General features: G+C 42.9%; 1 protein-coding gene across 2 annotated transcripts in view; it reads right to left on the bottom strand.

Moving 5' to 3' along the window:
- The window catches only part of SYNPO2L (synaptopodin 2 like), a 45,134-nt gene extending 25,624 nt beyond the window's left edge, over window positions 1-19,510 (bottom strand). The window contains exons 1-3 of one of the 2 annotated variants that reach the window (XM_083738278.1): window positions 19,411-19,510; window positions 18,215-18,360; window positions 4,496-4,647 (exon numbers count right to left, since the gene is read on the bottom strand). In XM_083738278.1, coding sequence (XP_083594404.1) covers window positions 4,496-4,647; window positions 18,215-18,322 — 260 coding nt within the window. In that variant the 5' untranslated portion in view covers window positions 18,323-18,360; window positions 19,411-19,510. Of the gene's footprint in view, window positions 1-4,495; window positions 4,648-18,214; window positions 18,361-18,523; window positions 18,581-19,410 lie in introns of those variants that run through there. The other variant, XM_083738279.1, reaches the window with a different exon arrangement.
- Window positions 19,511-21,588: the final 2,078 nt, after the last annotated feature.

Genomic DNA, 21,588 nt, shown 5'->3' on the forward strand with positions numbered 1-21,588 from the left:
GTTAGGAAATTATGCGAATGTGTCACACAATGGCTAATGAAGATACAGAGAGTGAATCCCCAACCTCCTATATATTGCAGTCAGAAGGCCACTCATACAAATTAAGCAAAAATCTGAAAGGTATCTAGTTATGCATCCATTGGTCTCTCATGAAGAAGTTTAACCTCTTAGTATGAAATATGGAAGACAGGAGTGCCTGGCGTGCTCTGGTCCATGGGGTCACAAAGAGTCGGACACGACTAAACAACTAAACAACAACAACATGAAATATGGCTTGTTAATAGTATTGGGTGAATCTGTTAGTTTCAGTTTCTCTCAGTTTCTCCTTTTTCTAATCTTAAGTTCAATTTCCCACAATGGTTTGCAAACGAATAAAAATACTGTATTTTTCAGTGTATAAGACGCCCCCATGTATAAGGTGCCCGCCTATTTTGGGGGACTCAAATTTAAGAAAATGGGAGGAGATGGCTCAGGGTTGTTGAGCTTTTTTTAGAGGGGATTGCCGATAATCGCTCACCCACACATGGTGTGAAATCCACCTTTCATCTATCCCCTCACTGTCAGAAGCTGCCAATCGCCCGCCCAATTGCTGCAGCATCAGCCAATCAACACAAGCCCTTGACGCAGAAACCAATAACACGCCAAATAGCCACTGACAGCCGAAGCAGCAACCAATCAAATGCCCACCCTATGCACTATCCATGTATAAGATGACTCCCACTTTTTAGCATCATTTTTAAAGGAAAAAAATCTAGTTTTATACATGGAAAAATTCAGTAAATAAAGTCCTCATAAAAATTCATCATCTGGAACAACACATGTACACATGTAAGTAATTTTCCCTAATCTGCACATTTTTGCATGGCATTTTTCAATAATATAATCTTATTTTCACTATATTTCATAAAATTTTGACACTGTTTGATTGTCCAAAAACGCCCCCCAAAAGCCCTCGAAACAGTATACCAAAAATGTGCATTTATATGCACACATATTAATTTTTCACAGGATTTGGTTCTAGTAAGGTGAGAAAGGGTGGGGGGCAGGAATCTCTCTATCCACTTTCACTACCCCATTCATAATTTTATACCCCTCTATCATCTCCCCACTTGCTCACTTTCCCCCCAAACTAAAACACCCCAAATGATGTAACCTTCCCTCACAAGGGAGTTGCTCTAACCCCTTCATCATCACAGGGGAGTTGCTCTAACTCCCTCTAACTCAGCTCTTTTTTAGGTTAAGCAATTGCAACTGTGCATATTATTTAGAGTGTGGTCTCAGCATATCTAATATCCATCATTTGTTAGCTTCAGTGATCAGAAAAGTGAGATATAATTTTAGTTGTTTGTTGATTTTGATATTTATCAATCTTCTATAAAATAGTTTTTAAGAAAAATTAACCCTGCAAGAATGGTGTTGAATGGGAAACAGAGAAAATGCACAATGCCCTTGGATGCTTGGAGAATAGCTAGTTCTTAACGAAAGAGAAATATGAAGCTGTTTTATACTGGGTTAGATACAGTGCATAATAAGTGTCCCCACACAGAAAAGAAACAAAACAAAAAACTACAACTACACAACATTTATAGCAGGGGTGGACAACTCCCGAGAGACTGCGATCTACTTTCAAAATTAAAATCTGGCAGTGATCTACCCTCGTTTTTTATGGGTACAGATCAAAGTTGTTCACCTTTTTGGGGGGAGGGGAGATGCCCCGTTTTTTAGGGGGGCAGGGAATTTTTTGCAGCTCTTCTGAGGGAGGGTGCAACTTCCCTTCTGCAGCAATAGACACTGGTGCAGGGAGAGGGGCCGGGGCCGGAAGGGGGCCAGCGATCAACTGTGATCTACCAAAACCTCGCAGGGATCGACCAGTAGATCGTGATCGACGGGTTGGATACCCGTGATTTATAGAATACTTCCATTAACAAAACACCATACAAACAGTAAACACACAATATACATACTCCGACAGAAAAACCGGTTAAAAGCGCATCTCAACTTGATAAAGTCTTTATCAAGTTTGTATAGTGAATCCTAATTTCTTGAGAAAATTCTTTTCAAGTTAGAAGTCCATATTTCTCAAGGAATTAGGATGCAAGTTTGGGGTCTGGTAGATAATACTGAGTCAGGCCATTGGTCACACTAGCTAAGAGTTTCCTTTGATTTGCAGTACTCTCCAATGTCTCAAGGCTGAAATACATATGACGTGGGAGAGAAGAATTGGATTTCCCAACATTTTCTCTCTCTTTAAAGCAGCAACCAGGGCCTCCAGTTTTGACCTAAGAAGCGGCACTGATAGCACCCAGGAAAATGTGTCAACGCCTCCTTTCTGAGCACTGTGATTTCAATCCAAATGAGAGCACCCTCCTTCCCCACTGCTGCTTTAAGAAAGTAATCAGGAAATCTGATCCTGGGTCACATCTGCTTCGGCAAACAACCAGAGGTCTTTCCCAGCCTTGCTATCCACAGTCCTTTTCACGGGAGAGCCAGGGGACTGAACATGGCCTCTTGTGTGTGCAAAAATCTGACATTCACCACTGAGATACATGCAAGTAGCAGGAGGGGCAAGTACCAGATGATCTAGGATCAGATCAATGCATTATAAATATAAATAGTGCCACCTTATGTGAAAATGGTCGAAATTGCCTAAGCCTACAGTGTTATGCTTTATCGTTGTTATGGCACACTAAAATAAGCTGCTAACTGCATCCAATTGATAAATGAGAAAATTGTTAACTACTTTAATTTTTATACAAATGAGCATGCATGGCAGTGTCCCATGGGTGCAACTTATCCTTTAATTAACGCTGACCTTGTGTCAGAATAAAATTCTTTACACGTTGGACATCTTTCTTAATAGAGGGTCCACAAGCATACTCCAGCCCAGAGAAGGCTGCCAAAAGGCCATAGAGGCTGCATTGGCACTGCTAGTGATGATGCAGGCACTGTTGCCAGGAACACAACTTTAAACTAAGGCTCAGTTGACAGCCATGAGTTTTTCCAGTGGGGCTCATGCTGACTGAGCCGAGTGGCTGGGATCTAAAGAGCTGCTCTGGTTCACTCAAGAGTTTGCATTAGCTCAGCGGATTTTTTTCTTTTTGTTGTTGTTGTTGTTGTTGAACAGCTTATCTCCATGCTTCCAGAGGGCAGCCATGGTGGCCTGTTTATCAGCAAAACAACAAGGAGCTGCATTCAAAGAAGACGACTCAAGCCCACAGGGGTTCTCTCCTCACTCACTGTCCGCGTCTTACTCCTGATATATAGCAACAGTCTTGGTATAGTGGTGCCCTGCAAGACGAATGCCTCGCAAGACGGAAAACTCGCTAGAAGAAAGAGTTTTCCGTTTTGGAGGTGCTTCGCAAAACGAATTTCCTATGGGCTTGCTTCGCAAGACGAAAATGTCTTGCGAGTTCCTGCGGGTTCCCCCCCCTTTTTCTAAGCTGCTAAGCCGCTTATCTGCTTAGCCAATAAGCCGCTAAAAGCCGCTAAAAGCACTAATCCACTAAGCTGTCAATGGGCTTGCTTCGCAAGACGAAGAAACCGCTAGACGAAGAGACTCGCAGAACAGATTCTTTTCGTCTTGCGAGGCACCACTGTACAGGTTATTTGGGTATAGCACTGCTAACTTTCCTGAAATATGAAAACTGTTTAACCTAACCTTTTGCTTTCTGTTTTTTAACTGCTTAAGAATCTCCACAAGGGCTTCTATCTTATTTTCCCACATTTTCATATTTCATGTATGTATGTATGTATGTATGTATGTATGTATTTATTTATTTATTTACCTACCTACCTACCTACCTACCTACCTACCTACCTGGCTCACATATTCTTGATATCTACCCTCCAATGCAATTATAAAAAATATATAAGTAAAGTAACCATAAGCCTTCAGAATGAGAACTCGGATACATGATGCTATTACACTGATCCTATTTAGACTAAGTGCTGAGCAAGCAAGAATTTACCCATGCAGCATTCCATGTAGCTTGGCTTCAAATTTAAACCAGGCTCTCAGCTACTGAATGTGCAATAATAGCATGCCAATGCAACACCCGCTCAGGCCACAAGGATCACTAGTGTCCTAATGCTGTATTAGAAGGCAAGACAGCTGTGGCTTAAAAGAGACATCAGGCACTTGGAATACGGTGCAGGAAAGCTTTTCTTACACGTCTGACATCTTCTTTTAAACAGGCCAGCCTGGTCACACTCTGAATGTCCAACATGTCCAGAAGCCTAATATGAGTCATTCTGAGGTTTTAAAAAAAACAGACTACATATAATGAAAAAGAGTCCCTGTACTGTTAGCGGGGGGAGTCATTTTCATATGACACTCGCATGCATTCTGGGACAGGCATAGCTGGGAAGGTATATGTAGTCACATATATAATTACATTGAACATTTAATCAAAATCAGTTTGTGCTACCTTAACAGGGTGCTGCATTTTTCACTGAGCTCAGCTGACACCAAGAGCCAACAGCTGTTATCATTTACCTTTTGACAACAATGTTGAGGATGCCATTTGAGGAGTCGATGATCTGCATGGCGCTGGCATGTGAGAGGCCAGCACATGATTTCCCATTGATGGTTACCAGTTCATCATTTTCCCATAATCCCCCACGGCATGCTTTGCTTCTTTTACGGATCTAAAAAGGGAAAAGCAGAGAAGAGAGAGTGAAGGAGAAAGTTCCCTCCTGGGCTATCAATAGGGATACCAACAGCATGACAGTTACCATCATGGAAAAGCTGAAAAGGGGGTTTGGTCAGCACACGAAAGGGGCACACTTATGCCACATCCTTTTTTTTATAATAATATTTATTAAAGTTACAAAAATGAGAAAGAAAAAATGAGAAAAAAGAGAAGAAAAAAGCAAAAAATACAAAATACAGAAAAGTAAAAGCAATTAAAAACATTTTCCTCTTTCCATGTCTTATCTTTCATTTACTTATTTCCCTGACCTCCTCACACCTCCCTTTTTTGTATTCTAGTTCAATTAAATATTCCAGCAAATCCTTTCCAACTTGGTTTTTATCCTAATAGTTTATCCTAATGTAGTATAATTTTACATTCTCGTCTTTCAACAATTAAAGAATCAATTTTTACCTAATCTTTTATATCATTTCTGCTAATACCGCATTACTTCATTCCAACATCCTTCTAACATTCCTGAATTTTACAATGTTTCTGTAAATAAACTTTAAATTTTCTCCAATCTTCTTCCACCAACTCTTCACCTTGGTCTCGGATTCTGCCAGTCATCTCCGCCAGTTCCATATAGTCACTTATGCCACATCCTATATCCCTTCAGCCCATGGCCACAACCCCATCGTTGATGCGAACCCCACATAGGGAGACCATAACTCAGATGACAGCTGCTTGGTGTGTATCCTCTCTCTCGTCTCATGGCATTCACACCTAGCCCTCACAAGGGGCAACTCCAGTAACGTGAAACGACGCAGAAAGGACATGTTGCACACAAAGGGACTACTCTGCAAAGAACGGCCTAAGCTTGAGCACAGTACCTTACAACCCTAAATGGGTACGTCAAATTGGGATAGGTAACAACAGCCTCCACTCAAATAACTGAAGTGAGTGTGGGGCTGATATATCCAAAGGACCTGCTGCAAATATCCCAAGTCTTTTCCTTCCCCCGCATTGCCATACATGAGAACCGTCTTCCTTTACCGAACTGTATTGCTCCAGCAATTCCCCAACCACAACAGTGGGGGGCAGTGTTCTCAATGCATGGGATATACTCATCCCCCATTGGCCAAAGCCAGGCACTCCACTTCCTGCCAGCTGGCAGTTAATAGCAACAACTGGGGTCCTTTCATCAGGACCTAGGTGACATGGGGAGGATAGGGCTAACCTTTCCCTCTCAGTGTGCTGTGGTCCCAATGAAAACAAACCCCTTCCCCCAGTGTACCCCTACTTTTTAAAAACTGCATAGTTGCTAATGGTGAGTCTAGCATAACATCCTGGTCCTCCGTGTCTCCCCTGCAAAGTGGAGGAGCAGGGAAAAGGAAGAAATGCCTATCTTTTTTTGGGAGGTATGAGCTGTCTAGACACTTGTTGGACCTTTATCAGCCCCTGGGGATCAGCTCCAAGCTTTTCCTGCAATCTTAAAATAGAAATTGCTCATTCCATCTGCCACATTCATCAGCACAAATGCCATCATCCTGGCCTTCCAGAGACTTTGCCCTTCCTCTGCCTCTAACATTTGGAAAAGAAAAAAAAAAATCTGGAATGAGAACATGAAACCTAGTAATAGAGCAACAGAGCAAACAGGCTCTCCTGCTCCTATCAAACTGAGCAGTTTCCATCTGGTTTCCTTCCCTCATTTCACCAGGTTTTCTGGGGTACAGTTTGTAGGCAAATAACAAAATAAAGAACTATGTACACTCATGTGAGATGCTATCATTGGGAGAAGCTGGAGCGAGGGTATCTGCTTGTATTTGAAGAATGTAATTGCCTGAGAAAAGGTGCCTCAAGCCCAGTATTTGGAGAGAAACAACTCTTTCATGGAGACATTTCTCCACAAAGAATGCTGCATGCACCATACATTTAAAGCACAAACACCAAATCATCCTAGGAACCACAGATTATCCTTCAAAGAGCTACAATTTCCAGCACTCTTAATGAACTACAGAAGGATTCTTTGGGGGGAAACGATGTCCTTTAAATGTATGGAGGATGTACACAGCCATAAACTATCAGCTTTTCATTTGCATATTGAGGCTCCATGACCACCCTGTTCCCTAAGGTGCAAATAACTAGACACCACACAGGATATTGATTTAGAATCAAAAAAGGCCACAACTCTATTGGTTACAGATGTGAGGTTTGGACATAGGCAGTGTGGTAAGCAACTGCACATGTCACTCCTGCCCATCTGCTGGGAGTGTTTCTAAGGATGAAGATGGCAGCAGCGGGGGGGCACACACCCTACGTCAAATCGGGGCATCCGTCAAGTGGTCCCCATTGGAGTAGTAGTATGGCCCTAGCCCGCGTCTGAGTATCGGACAGGAGCCACTCCTCCTGGATTCCTTCTAACAGGATACCCTTACCCATGGAGGGGCAGGCAGAGGCTACCACCTCACCTCCAACCAAGACTAGGCTTACCCAATGCCTATCCGCCTTACAAAGTTGTGACGATTGCTACGAGGTAGGCGAAAACCCAAGTGGTGGTGCCAATTAATCAAGTGGAAAAAATTCCTGCCCGGCCCCTGAAAATTTAGGTGGCTGACATTGTCCATAGCAAGGTCAAACCATCCATGAAAATCCCTAATCCGAGGGTTGGAAGAACGGACGCAGTGAGAGAAAGGCAGAAAAACCCTGCCAGCCAGGCATTTAAACTTCCCCTGGGTGTGGCACCAAGGGCCGCAATTGGTTGGTTGGTCCCACACTCAGGGGAACACCCACTAACTCCTGCCGCCATTGGCCCATTTGGCGGCAGAAATACGATCTGGCCTGTGATAGGCCAGTTTACCAGGGAGGCCCAGGTCCTGCCCACAAAGCCACCTGCCCAAAAAGGGGGAGAACAGACTTCTCTGGATGATACCCAACGTTACATGAATGGGATTCCACTTACACAATAGTACTTCTCCTTCCTCTTCTCTCCCCTCCAACCTTCAAACCCCCATTTACTCTGGAAGGTCCCACACAATTTAAGGGTGCAGGTGGAAGAGAGGAAGGGGAAATCCTGCTGTGCAAGTAGATGGACACATTTAGATGTCACCCCCTGAAAATGGCAGCATTCTAATAGGTGTGTGCATATGCATGCCAATGAGTTCTAAGGGGGAATTCTTAGCACCTTGCTAAAATTAAAATTCTCCCAAACCCGATTCCCCCCCCCCCCAATACTCTCATGCAATCTGGTAATTGTCAGCTTTGGGGGTTTGGCAATGAGTTTTCCACCGCAGAGCCTAGGGCTTGCCGATCGGAAGGTTGGCGGCTCGAATTCCTGCGACGGGGTGAGCTCCCGTTGTTTGGTCCCTGCTCCTGCCAACCTAGCAGTTCGAAAGCATGTCAAAGTGCAAGTAGATAAATAGGTACCGCTCCGGCAGGAAGGTAAACAGCGTTTCTGTGTGCTGCTCTGGTTCATCAGAAGCCGCTTAGTCATGCTGGCCACATGACCCAGAAGCTGTACGCCAGCTCCCTTGGCCAGTAAAGCGAGATGAGCGCCGCAACCCCAGAGTCATCTGCGACTGGACCTAATGGTCAGGGGCCCCTTTACCTTTTTCCACCCACTCAGTCCTGAACCTGAGGAGTGGAGTGCTCCACCACACTAATAAAGTTTTTTAAGCTATAGAGCATGAAGAGGAATTGATCATTTATCTTTACCTCCTGCTCCACTATCAGAACAGATCATTGTTATTATTTTATATGTTTAGGTTTTGTATGCCCTACTTTTAGTTGGAGATATTATTGATTTTTTTGTTATTGTTTACATGTTTCCGTGGTTCCATAATATTTTGAAAATTAATAAAAATAAATGGGGGGAGGGTTTCATTTGGAACTAAAGGTCATGCTAACAACTCTCTATCCCATCATGGTAGGGAAGGACCAGCCTGCACTAGCTGCAGAGTTTCAAGTGCTTCTCCAGACAACCTATTTATTAAGCAGTCATCCTGCTTTGTTTGCACAAAATCTGTGTGGAGATTATATGACATTGTTGTTTGTTGAGTTTTCATTACAATTTGTTTGCACAGACATTGTGTGGTATTGCCCATCATTCCACTTATTCCACATTTTCCAATGCACATTCCCATCACTTTTCTTACCACATACATTCTGTGAATTTTGGGGGATGTGGGGTTTTTGTGTGTGTGTGTGTGCAAAAGCACCAAATCCACTTTAATTGTGCAACCTAAATTTGTTGGTATACAGCTGTATCAGACTCACAAAATAGTGACAGTCTGGATTCTGGAAGCTGGGAGTAAGAACCCAGTGGGGCTTACTTCTGAGTAAACATTGCATAGGATTGCACTGTCAGTCCATTTCTAAAACCCTTACAACAAAAGCCATTCTTAGCCTCAATTCTGTTAAATTACAATTCTGCAAAAACAAATATATTTTTAATTTAAAAAATAGGCCAAGCAAACTGCTTTTAAATTTTGTACGATAACTAGGGGAGGAATGATTGAGAGGACAGAAAAATCCCAAACATAACCAGGATATTTCTACCAAACTCCACCCAGTGGTATGGATGACAAGAAGCAGCAAAGCAATGAAATGGTGAGTGAAAAAACAGAAGTGTGTGGATCCTCATGTGCCAATCACACACATTGACAAATTGGATCTAAACAACCCTATTGCAAGGCCCTCCCAAGAGTAAAAGCAGCCTAAAATCGCAAAGCCATTGAAAGTGTCTGAACCTTCTCTCTCTAAATAATTCTTCCACCCCAAAAAACATAGTTTAAAGATGTTTCCTCCTAGAATTACTTCAACCCATGGCATCTCACCAGCGGAAAGATGATATTGAAAGGCTGTTTCAGAGGGTCAGGAAAAGCAAGTGGATTCAGCTCCTGCCTCTAACCTACCCATGTTGTGTTTTAAGCCTTAACGCCACTTGACAGGAATTCAGTGGCAAACCCAAGTTTGCTGAAGGGGCAATGGCAACCATCACATACAATTTGTCTCTTAAGAATCTTGCACTCCTGGAGTGTACTCCTAAGCAACTCTCAGCCTCCATGGCTATGAAATCTGGAGCTTGGAGCCAGATCAGAGTGCTCTGGCCTAACCACAGCTTGGTCCATGCCAGGATTTATGGTAATTCGGGAACTCCAGTTTGTACGGAACTGAGCAAGGAAAAAACTCTGCAGCAAAGCTCTTCATTTGCCAAGCAGTCTCCAACTACGTTGTGTGTCCTGGGCATCTAAAATCAACAAAGTCCACTCTCGGTTTTCACAGCCAGCTCCCCACACAGAGGGAGAAACTCTAAAAATAGGATGAAAGACTTCCCAACTGTTCTTGTTCCCAGAGGCAGCTTTTCAAAAACTCATAAATCCCTTGGAACATAACATTGCCAACACAACTTTACTGACTAGTTCTCAGTTTCTTTGCAACTATAGCCTGGGCTGGTATCAGTGAAAAAGATGATCTGGGAAGAGAGGACGAAAGTGCACACTATATTTAAAAGTATAATGTGTACCTTAAACTTTCAAAGCAACCCATACTCTGTACGTCTGGGCTTTGCACATATTACATTGCCAGGTGTTTTTGGCTACAACTCCAATCAATTCCAGGGACGCAGGTGGCGCTGTGGGTAAAAGCCTCAGCGCCTAGGGCTTGCCGATCGAAAGGTCGGCGGTTCGAATCCCTGCGGTGGGGTGCGCTCCCGTCGTTCGGTCCCAGCGCCTGCCAACCTAGCAGTTCGAAAGCACCTCCGGGTGCAAGTAGATAAATAGGGACCGCTTACCAGCGGGAAGGTAAACGGCGTTTCCGTGTGCGGCTCTGGCTCTGGCTCTGGCTCTGGCCAGAGCAGCGATGTCACGCTGGCCACGTGACCCGGAAGTGTCTCCAGACAGCGCTGGCCCCTGGCCTCTTGAGTGAGATGGGCGCACAACCCCAGAGTCTGGCAAGACTGGCCCGTACGGGCAGGGGTACCTTTACCTTTACCTTTACCAATCAATTCCAGTCAGCATGGCCATTCTAAGCAATGCAAAAAACATCTTCCTAGATATAAACCCTGAAACAAACAGTAAGGACTCACTTAAACTCACTAAGTGCAGCACTATAAAGTACTTTTCAAAGTGTGCCGCAATAAACCTTGTGGCTGACTTTATATGTGACTTCGTAATCACATACTGTGTAAATCACACACAAGAAACTGAACTGATCCAAAATGCCTTCTACTATCCCCTCTACTATTTGCTGCGTGCTGTTTGAAAAGTTCAGCTGCTGCTGTTTGTAATTCAGAAGAGTGAACCAGCCTCTTCTCATTGTCCCATCTAAATAATAATAAATAATAATAATAATAATAATAATAAATTTATACCCCGCTCATCTGGCAGGGTTCACCCAGCCACTCTGGGTGGCTCCCAACAAAATATTAAAAACACAATAAAACATCAAACATTAAAAACTTCCCTAAACATCACAAGCAGTGGAAAATAAGTCATCCTTATACTATGTGAGAGAATAATTGGATTTCCCCAGTGGAGGGGGGATGCAAATTGCAGGGCTGGCATACCCTTCAACATTTCTCCAATGAAAATAGGGACGTCCCATTCCAAAATGACAAATTTACTATTTATAACCCACACATCTTACTGGGTTGCCCCAGCCACTCTGGGCAGCTTCCAAAATATATAAAAACACAATAAAACATTAAACAGTAAAAAAAGCTTCCCTATACGGGATTGGCTCAGGGGTTAGATAACTCCATACTCTCCAACATTTCTCCAATGAAAATAGGGACATCCTAAGGAAAAGTGGGACATTCTGGGATCAAATCAGAAACCGGGATGGCGTCTCTAAATCAGGGATGTCCCTGGAAAATAGGAACACATGGAAGGTCTGGGGTGGGGGTGATACCACTATCTTCACAACAGATGCTCAACCAGTGTATGGACTGTGCATTACAAATAAGAAACAAATACTATTTATTGCCAGAAATCCTGATATATAGAAACATCCTAATTCTTCCTACAGGAAGACCAGAGAGCAGCAACATAATTAAACAGGGAAGGATGAATACATGTGTCCGTAATGCACTGATGAGGAGAAAAGGTATTAAGCAACAGCTGTTCCACTGGAATGGAAAGGATATGTCAAGTATCATAACCCGACTCCTCAAAAAGGCTAATTCAGCAGAACCAGCAGCTGCCACAATGAGTGGAGTTTAAAAATCTATTCACTCACGGCAAGTTCGTATGTCCCATTTCCAACTGGAGTTTCTGTTAGTTTCACAAAACAGCTCATAGTCTTGTAGTTACGATCACATTAAGTGTCCAATTTTAAGCAGAAAAGCAATCTAGTATTATTTAATGATCCAATTTAATCCAATCATCCTGGAAATTTCTGATAAAAGAGATCCATAAAAATCTTATGTATATCATGATAAGACGTGCAGCACGTAAGATGTGAGTTATAGATACTACCTCACCGGATTGATTCACAGAGACAATTATGTTGACAATAAAGGATTTTCTGGAACCTCCCTTTCAGAACTGCTGATGGAAGAAAATTTAAATACACCAGATGAAAGGCTTTTGAGAATACATCATTGGGTTCTCTGTGACAGGATAACAAAATCATAGAATCATAGAACTGTAGAGATGGAAGGGACCTTAGATCAACAACCTACAATGAAGGAATCCTACCCACAGCTGTCCTTAGGTGGGCTCAAACCACTGCTTGGTTAGTTGGCATCCGTCTGTCTCAGGAGACAATGGAAGAGTGTGCCTTCAGAGGTCAAGTCAAACCATTGGAGAGTTATAGTGCCTGCTGTGGCTGTAAAGACTTGTTATGGCAGAAATGTTTTGCTGCAGTTGGGGCAGATGAAGGCATCCGGTTTTGCTGCTGTAGATGCACCATAGTTTCTTCTTTCTGTGCTCCTCCCAGTGGTCATTCCTTCTCTAGTCACTTTTGTGGATACGCAACCTGACTGTTTCCAGGCACTGTGGTCGTCTGCAAGGTATTCCTCCATGATGGGGTTAATGTTGCCAATCTTCATGTCCTGTTTGTAGACATGTTTGTAACACAGAGTTGGTGCCTGAAGCCAGCTCCCCATAGCCCTGGGGAGCCTGCCATCCCAATGTTCCCCAACTCTGGCATCAAAATCTCCCAGCAGGAATAGGTGTTCACAGGCTGGGACCCTCCTAATAGGTTGGTCTGATCTTCTGGTTAACAGCCATATGTTTTTGAACAGAGAGCATGTAAAGGCAGCTTGCTGGTTTATAGGGTTGAAGTGCTCTGTTGATTAGCATGTTATCTGAGGTTAAGCCCAGAGCCGTTTAACATCCATATGAAGCTGCTGGGAGTGGTTATCTGGAGATTTGGACCGAGGTGTCAACAGTATGCTGATGATATCCAATTCTTTCTCTGTAGTGTCTGAATTGGGAATGGCTGAAAAGGATCTAGACCAGTGTCTGGATGCAGTGGTGAACTGAATGAGGACTAATAAATTGAGTCTGACTCCTGGCAAGGCAGAGGCTCTGTGGGTGAGTGGTTCCCAAAACCAGGAAGTCAGCAAGTTGCCTGCTCTTGGTCACACTCTTTTTGAAAAGGCAGGTGCATAGTTTGGGAGTGCTTGTGGATCCTGCTCTGTCATTAGAGGCACAGGTGTCTTCAGTGGCTAGGAGTGCCTATTACCAGCTTGGGCTGGTAAAACAGATGTGGCCGTTCCTGGGCTGGGATAGCTTGACCAATGCAGTTGTCCATGTATTGGTATCCTCAAAGTTGGAGTAGTGCAATGCAGTCTATATGGGGCTACCTTTGAGGTTGGTCAAAAAGTTGCAGGAGTGCAAAACTACTCAATTGCTTATGTGGACAAACTACTGCCAGCATATATATAGCAACTTGTTTGTAGAATTTACACTGGCTGCCAATATGTTACTGAACAAAGTTCACAGGATGGTATTCAACAACTGTGTCCCACCAACACTAGAATTTCCACTTGTTCACATGTAAAAGATGATTTATACATACATACATCACAATGGGGCTTACATAGAAATTCATAGTATATTGTGCCCTTAGAAATTTGTTTGTGGCACAAATCTGTATAAATGCTCTGTTTGGTACTTAACTGGCGTAACAGAACCAACAAATTAGAAAAAGGGAAAGTCTTTTGGTATGAATGGGGGAAACTGAAGTTGCTTCTTATAAACAAATTCAAATATGTGTGGGTGTTGACTGCTTTGGTCCAATTTGAAGGCAGGCGGGCAGAGTGGATTACAAGCTAAATAATGCTCAAATTTGGATAAACCACAGTGACTCCATGTGCTCTTTGATGAGATGGATTATTTGGACCCAAAGCAATCAGGCATGGTTTCAGTATTGGTATATAAACTGCTCAGTTTCTCCATTGCTTTTAAGAAGGAGCTTGGCTATCCCGAAGCATTTTGCTGCCTTGGGCAAAACAACATATGCTACCTTGCCTCCCAAATATGCACCAAAACACAGCAAATACCTCTGAGTCTCCCTGTGAGTAAAATACAATAAATTAAATAACTAATGTTTGCTGCCTTTCAGTGACATTTCAAATCCACTGCCTGAGGCCTAACGGAAGAGACCAACCCTAGTCTTCAGTTACACAGGGTTCAACATCACCCCAAAATAAAATACAAAACACTAGATATTGACAAAAGGACTTGACGTTAGTAGCAGCCCAACTTGTGTGCAGACTTTTCCATTTCCCCCAATTCCACAGAGTTGCACTCTTTGAGAAGACATGGGCACCTCTCCGCACATGGCTATGCTTCTAGGGAGGAAGTAACTCCACATCTATTTTCTCAACCACATAAAACTGTGATGCTGCAGCTGGCTAGATCATTAAAAAAAAAGAATTGACGCTGCTACTTCACAAGCTTTCTTTTCTGCTCCAGGGAATGCTGAAGTTACAATTCCCAGGGTTCCCTGGGAGGAGGGATTGACTGTTAAACCATTCTGGGAACTATAGCTCTGTGAGGGGAATAGGGGCCTGCGAACAACTCTCAGGACACTTAACAAGCTATAGTTCCCACAATCATTTGGGGGAAGCCATGACTCTTAAAGTGGTACAACTATACAGTGCAGATGAGTTTCTACATACTCACACACTCCTCTCTTGTCCAAGGCAAGCAAGAGTGTTCAAGGATACATTATGTTCTGCCAAAAAGGCTCAAGGGGTTTTTGTGTGCAGCATGTGGTCTAGGGAGAATCCCACGGGCAATACAGAAAGACCTGTTTAAGTTTGCGGTGCACATATGCACTTCAGCCTGCGTGTAGTATCCCATCACTAGTCACCAAAGCTTCAAAGACTGACAAAGGTCTCATTCCCTTTAACAGCTTACTTCTACCAAAGCATTTAGGTCTGGAACCTAATCTCATTTTCCAGTAACACAGGCATTTCTGGAAGCTGCATAGAGGCTACATTTGCAATAGTAGGATTGCAGGAGCTAAACGATTCATCCAAGAATGTTGAATTTCTGATAACTACTGATTTGGGGGCGACAACCCTTTCCTGAAGATCTGGCAGATGAAGGGCTGTAGCATTTGGCAGAAGCCCTACTACCCCGGTGGAACGCAGCGGATCATCTTGGATGCAGTGGCAGCTAGTGTTGGCTGAACCCTTCTCCAGCTGAGCTGCTGCACTGGCAAAAGATGTGTTGGCAGAATAGCTGAAATAGGGTGGAGATGTTGGCAGCATGAGGGAGTAGCACCCTGCTGTGTTCTTTTTCCCATTAATTCACAGCCACATAGCCATCAACAGCACAACCTTACACCTTTCCCTCCCTGGACTTCACTACTGACTTTCCCTCCCATTGCTCCTGGCATCTGAATGTTATCTGCTGCTGTGGCTGAGTGGTTAGGCATCTGCTCTGTAGTGCTTGAGGCCTGGGGACTCCTACTTTTTTGCCCTCAACTTTTTTCTGTGCATGAGAAAGATGTAAATGTTCCTCCCTTCTCCCTAATGGGGTTTAAACTTCCACCCGCTGCTTCTCAACACTACGCCCACTGGTAGTGTGAACCACTGGAAGTTGCTGCCAGTATGCAGCTGTGGCTGCCCTTGATGCGTGTCCCGTCACCCCCTTCCCTTGGGTGCTTAGGAAAAGGTTCTTTTCCATCCCCAAGCAGCTCTTGAACCCATATCCCAGAAACGATATGTGCCCATTAAGCTATGGGAGTGCTGTGTTGCAAGTCTTCTTTTTGGTTGTGTACTGTCTTCAAAAACAGTGGCTGCGAAGAGCATAAAGGGGTTTGGACCCCTGTATGGAAACCGACAGGGGCTGTGTCAGTGGGGTCATTGGAGGGAGAATGGTGTCATCTTGCATGTTTTTTGTAGTGATGCATGGGTGTGTGCTGTGGATATACTCTCATCGTGACTTCATTGGCTTCCTTCATGTGTCAGTAGCACATGGGTGCTGTCACAGCCCCCAACTGTGAGCACTGGTGAACTGTCTAGGGATGCTGGGTGCATGTCTGTCATTTTTACACTGCTTTTTGTACTATCCCTCCCCCCCCCCCATTGCCCTGCACTGCAAGCTTAGCACCCATTCAATGTGGTGGCCATCTGAACAGCACAGCAGTAACCTAATTCCAGTCCTGTGATAATATGAGGATTGGTTTGCTTCGTTAATTTCTTAAGGTTTGTACAGTGCAGGAAGTTTTGAACAATCAATAAAGATGAATTAATGTTCTATTGTTCCTCTCTTGCTTGCTCCCATATAGGCCCACCTGGGACTGAATATTAACTCTAGAGGTCCTGTTCTAGGGGTGCTATCTTGGGACATTCATCAAGTGTGTAAAATAGATGAGGCTTTTTCTGTGGCAGGGTGCAACTCAAGAATGCTCTCCCTATCGAAATTGCACAGGCTTCTGCTTTGTGTGTCTGTTTTGATAGAAACTGAAGATGCATTTATTTCAACAGCCTTTTAAAATGCAACACCTAGTTTTATTACTGCCAGTTTTAAGGTACAAAACTGTTCAGCCCTGTTACTTTTATTTTAGTGTTCTTTGTATTTGCTTTTTGATATTGTAAACTGTATTTTTAATTATTTTATTGAATGGCTTGTTTGGTTATGCTGTATATGAGTACATTTGTTTATTTTGATAATTTTCAATCCCAAATCTTCCTCCCAAAGGAGCCCAGAGCAACAAACATCAAAAAATTAAAACAACTTAATTTGGTAGAACAGTGGCATATAAAAAATGAACTATGCTAATATTGCTGCTGCTGCTACTACATTGGCTATTACATTTTGCTGCTCAGTGGGAGATAGCAAGGTACCCAGTGTCCAGCTAACAATCATGACTAGGCATGATTGAATGTTTTGTATGTTATGCAACTTATATAAAACAAGAGTAATATATTCCATTAGTTTCAACATGAATCACTGCTACCTTTAGCAGTATTGCAGCATATGCCTACAGATTAGATAGGTAGAAATTGATAGCTTGCACACAAGAAAGACTATAAGCCTTTACTTCAGCAGCCTGCATTTAGGAACCCTCCCCTCTTGCTGGGCATGATCAGATCATTCCATCCAAACTGCTCTTTCATGTATGATAGGTCAATACAGCATTTCTTAAAGACAGAGAAGCAGCTGACTTTCCAGAAGTTCATGAAATTTGTTCCAAACCAGAGAAGAATTTATGTAATTATTTTCATGGGACAAAGCCCCACAATCAGTTTGCATACATATTCATTAATCTACAAGGGACAAATAACAATTGAGAGATACATGCACCTGCCTTGTTTAAACAAACCACAGTTCTGAAAAAGCATCGTATCTAGAGAGTTGCATGCATGTAATCTTTCTTAATTAATTTAATTGTTGAATAAATGTGCATATGGAATAGAATAGTTCCAAAGCAAAATATATACTTTTGTTTTTACATGATGTGTGCACACATTAGGCATCTTCTCATGTGAGAAAAGGGTGAAACAGTCATTTTAAGACAGTGCTTGTCATTAAAAAAAAATTCCAACAAAGATGGTGCTTGTCATTTGCACTTTTTACAAGTACTTGCCCAACTAATCAGGAACACCATTTTAATCAACAGAAAATTGGGAAATAGGTTGATCTAATTAACCATTTAAATGTTGCATCCATACTTGAAACCATATTGAATCTAGGCTTCATTTTACTGAGTGCCTCATTTTCAATCCATGATTTACATTTTAAAATGTGCCACTGTAACTATTGCATTAGAAGCTTACCTTAAAAATAAAAACGATGCTAACAAAAACATTGGCTGCACAAACCAGCCCACAATACTATATGAACCTCACAAGTTATATGTTGCCTAATACTATCCTGAAGTCCAATTCCATGCATGCTTCCTTGGAAATAAGCCTTGCTACTGTATATTAAAACGGGTAACTACACAGTCCAAGGATGAAGACAGGCATTCCAATTCTGGTGGAAGTAGTTTGAATGCATGCTTTCTGCTCTGCGAATAAACTTATTTAAATGCAGCAAAGCAGTCAAACGAGTTTCACCACATATTAAACCGTTGGCCTTTCTTCACCTTTAGACGGTTAGAATATATTCCTTTCCTACCTTTGACACTTGAAGGGGTCTTTTCTGTTCAGAGCCCCCCTGCAAACGGAAGCCCCAGGGTGCCCCTCCAGAGAGAGTGACAACGACCTCTTCTTCTTCAGCTCCCATGCTTTCAGCACAGTCTTTTTCCTTTGGTGACAAATGTCCTTTTCGAAAATAAAAATAAACCTTTTTTTACTCTTAAGGTATGGTGCTTTCCTCTTCCATTGTGGCAAGGAGCATCAACCTTCTCAAGTCCGTCCTAAAGCCCACTACTTCCTTTCCCCCCTCCTCCTTAGAGGTTAGTCCTGCAAGACCAACGCTCCATACCCTTCTAGATCTCCAGCTGCTGAGCAGACTATCACCAGCCGTTTTGACTCCACTTTTGGTAAGAGGCCAGAGTCATTTTGCACATGCATCTTGTCAATCTCACCCTCTGTGCTCCCCCCACCTCCTGGCCCGCAATAGACTCTGGATGTTTCACTAAAGCATGGCTGAAAATAGCTCTCCTCCTGTCTCTTTCCAGAGCTTTGTCTCACACTTTTCCAGCTGGGGAGGATTTGATTTAAGCTTTGCAATAAAACTTGGTATTTCCAAAGCTCCTGAAGGCAGTCCTTTGTGATTTTCAACATGCACACAAAACCATTCAGATGTTTATGCCACCTTAGCCAAAGCAACCTTCATTTCTTTCATGCAAAGCAATGGATACCATCCAATGAAACATTCTCCTGTGCAAGCCTGTTAAATGAAAGGGAGCTGCCATTTATTTTAGTTGAGTCTGTGCACAAGGATTTCCCATTTGGATTATGCTTAAAGGGTCAAAAATTACTGACAACACATTCCAGGCCTATCATTATGTAGCAATAGGTTGAAATGCCTGAATCAATATCAGAATTATAAAATTTCAGAGACGCAGCCCCAAATTGATCTTTAACAAATTCCTTCATGATGACTGGACGACATGACAAAAATGTTGGAAATGGAAAGTCAATACCCCCCCCCCCAACTAGCAAAGCAAACCTATAAACACATTATAACTAGAGATATGCCTCTTCTGTGGAGCAACTGCCATATCGAATATATTCTCACCCTGGGCAGAGATGAGGAAATTACACAACCAGAAAATACAGAAATGGCAGATATGCCCCTGGTGTTCTAGAAGACATTCCCCTGTGGAAGGAACTAGTAGAATGTGTTGATGCCCACATAGTACTCACACATGGAAGAACCTTATGTGTTCTGCTGCTGCTGCTGTTGTTAACGTAGTACTTTAAGCCTCACCAGAAGGAAAATGTTTCCACTCACCTCTTCCATGCCTGGCAAACAAAACAAGACCAAACAAAAAGTCATGTCAGAGGCAAAAGAGAGGGAACTGTTTTGGGTGGAATTCACCTAACAAGCCCCATCAGCAGAAGCCCTGTGCAATGATTTCTGTTTTAGCAGTGGGGTTCCCCTCTCTTCTCCCTTGTGCACCCCCACAATTCCCATAATTGGCTTGGGGAAATACTCTCAGAAGAACTCTCAGAACAGCACATGGGAAGAGAAGAAAAGGGAGGATTGTCATAGTACTACATTGCATACTACCCTCAGTACCTGCACACACTACAAAGCAGTTTCCTAATCACCTAGCTATAGCAACAGACAGCAATTATACACATAATGGGGAATTTGTCTTCTCCCCTCCTCTGCACAAACAAGGCAGGAAGAGTTGTATGTTTTACATGCTGGAGGTGCCAGATTCAAATGCAGGGTATAGCCCCATACAGTGGTAACTCAGGTTAAGAACTTAATTCGTTCTGGAGGTCTGTTCTTAACCTGAAACTGTTCTTAACCTGAGGTACCACTTTAGCTAATGGGGCCTTCTGCTGCCGCCACACCACCGCCGCGCAATTTCTGTTCTCATCCTGAAGCAAAGTTTTTCCGGGTACTACTTCCGGGTTGGCCGGGTCTGTAACCTGAAGCGTCTGTAACCTGAGGTACCACTGTACTAGTAAAGGGCTGAGCTTCTCCAATCAAATCTGAGCCAATCAGAGGAGCACTGCATGGATCAATAGTCTACCGCCTGCATGGCACAACCACCCTTTTGCTGCAGCTTTCCCCAGTAATCCATGTGTCCAATCCTGCCTCCTCCCACTAATTTGCTTAATAGCTCAGCACAGCAGTGAAGCAGGTCACATTGCTCCTCCCACATTTTACAGAAGTTCACACTGCAATCCTATAATTGCCTGTTTAGAAATGTTTGGCTTAGTGAAGTTGTATTATGTTCAATTGGACTTCCTCTATGTTTTATAGGATTACAGCTATATACTGTATAGTAAAATCATGGCTGAGTTTGAAATCCGAAGAAAGCCTCGCAACCCAGGTTCACCTGTTATTTACTCAGACCAAACTGGATATACTTGTTCCTGCATTGAAGAGAACTTAAAACATTATTACAATGTTTTATAAGTGATTTGCATGTGCAAATGAGCTATTGGGAATTAAACATTACAGAGATAACATCTGTATCATATTCCTCCCCTCCCTCCCTCTTTCCCACAGCCAGAATTTATACTGTTAGGTTCTCTAGCCATAAACCCATATTTTTTGTTTATTTTAGTGTGTAATTTACAATTGAGCTTAATGCACTATAATTAAAAAATAAATAAATTCATGTGCGTCAAGACTTCTGGTAGAGTCAAAATAAATGAATACATTCAGCTGCAAATCATCATAGGCATTACACAATCAGGGGACGGGAAATCAAGTGTTACTCATCTGTGTATTAATGATGAATTTAATAATAATAATAATAAATAAAAAAATTTATTTATACCCCGCCCTCCCCAGCCATGGCCGGGCTCAGAGCGGCGAATTTAAACAGATTTATAGCACACTAGGGGAGGAAGCAGCCTTATGACCTGTAGAATTGGTGGCCCCATGCACAAATTCACTTGATGGGATAACCTTTGGGGCAGCTGTACCATTTCAGAGTCAGATGTGGATTCCGATTAGGAAACACTTCTGAATAAGATTCCTGTATGTATGCAATAGGCAGCCCCAACAACTGCAACCTTTTAAATCACCTTTGGCACTGGCCAGCTACAAAACTTGCCTTTTTTCTTTTCTGTGGTCTTGAAAGTGAAACACACCAGATCTCTCTGCTGGACAGGCAGCACAGCATCAAAATAGCACAGATCAGCAGGAAAGCTGGGCCACTGCTGCCACAGCAGAATTCTTAACCTAGCTTTAACCATTCACAATTGTCTCTCCAGCATCAATCTTTGTTGTCAACAAACTTAACTTTGAAGGCTTTGAAAGGATAGTCCACAGACTCACTCTTTGCCAGGTATGTCTGAAGATGTAGGGATGCTTAACTCTTCCCAGGGAGGCTCACTTGGCACCTTCATTATGTA

Source organism: Podarcis gaigeae, assembly GCF_964106915.1.
Source record: "Podarcis gaigeae genome assembly, chromosome: 5".
In the NCBI taxonomy this organism is placed as follows: Eukaryota; Metazoa; Chordata; class Lepidosauria; order Squamata; family Lacertidae; genus Podarcis; species Podarcis gaigeae.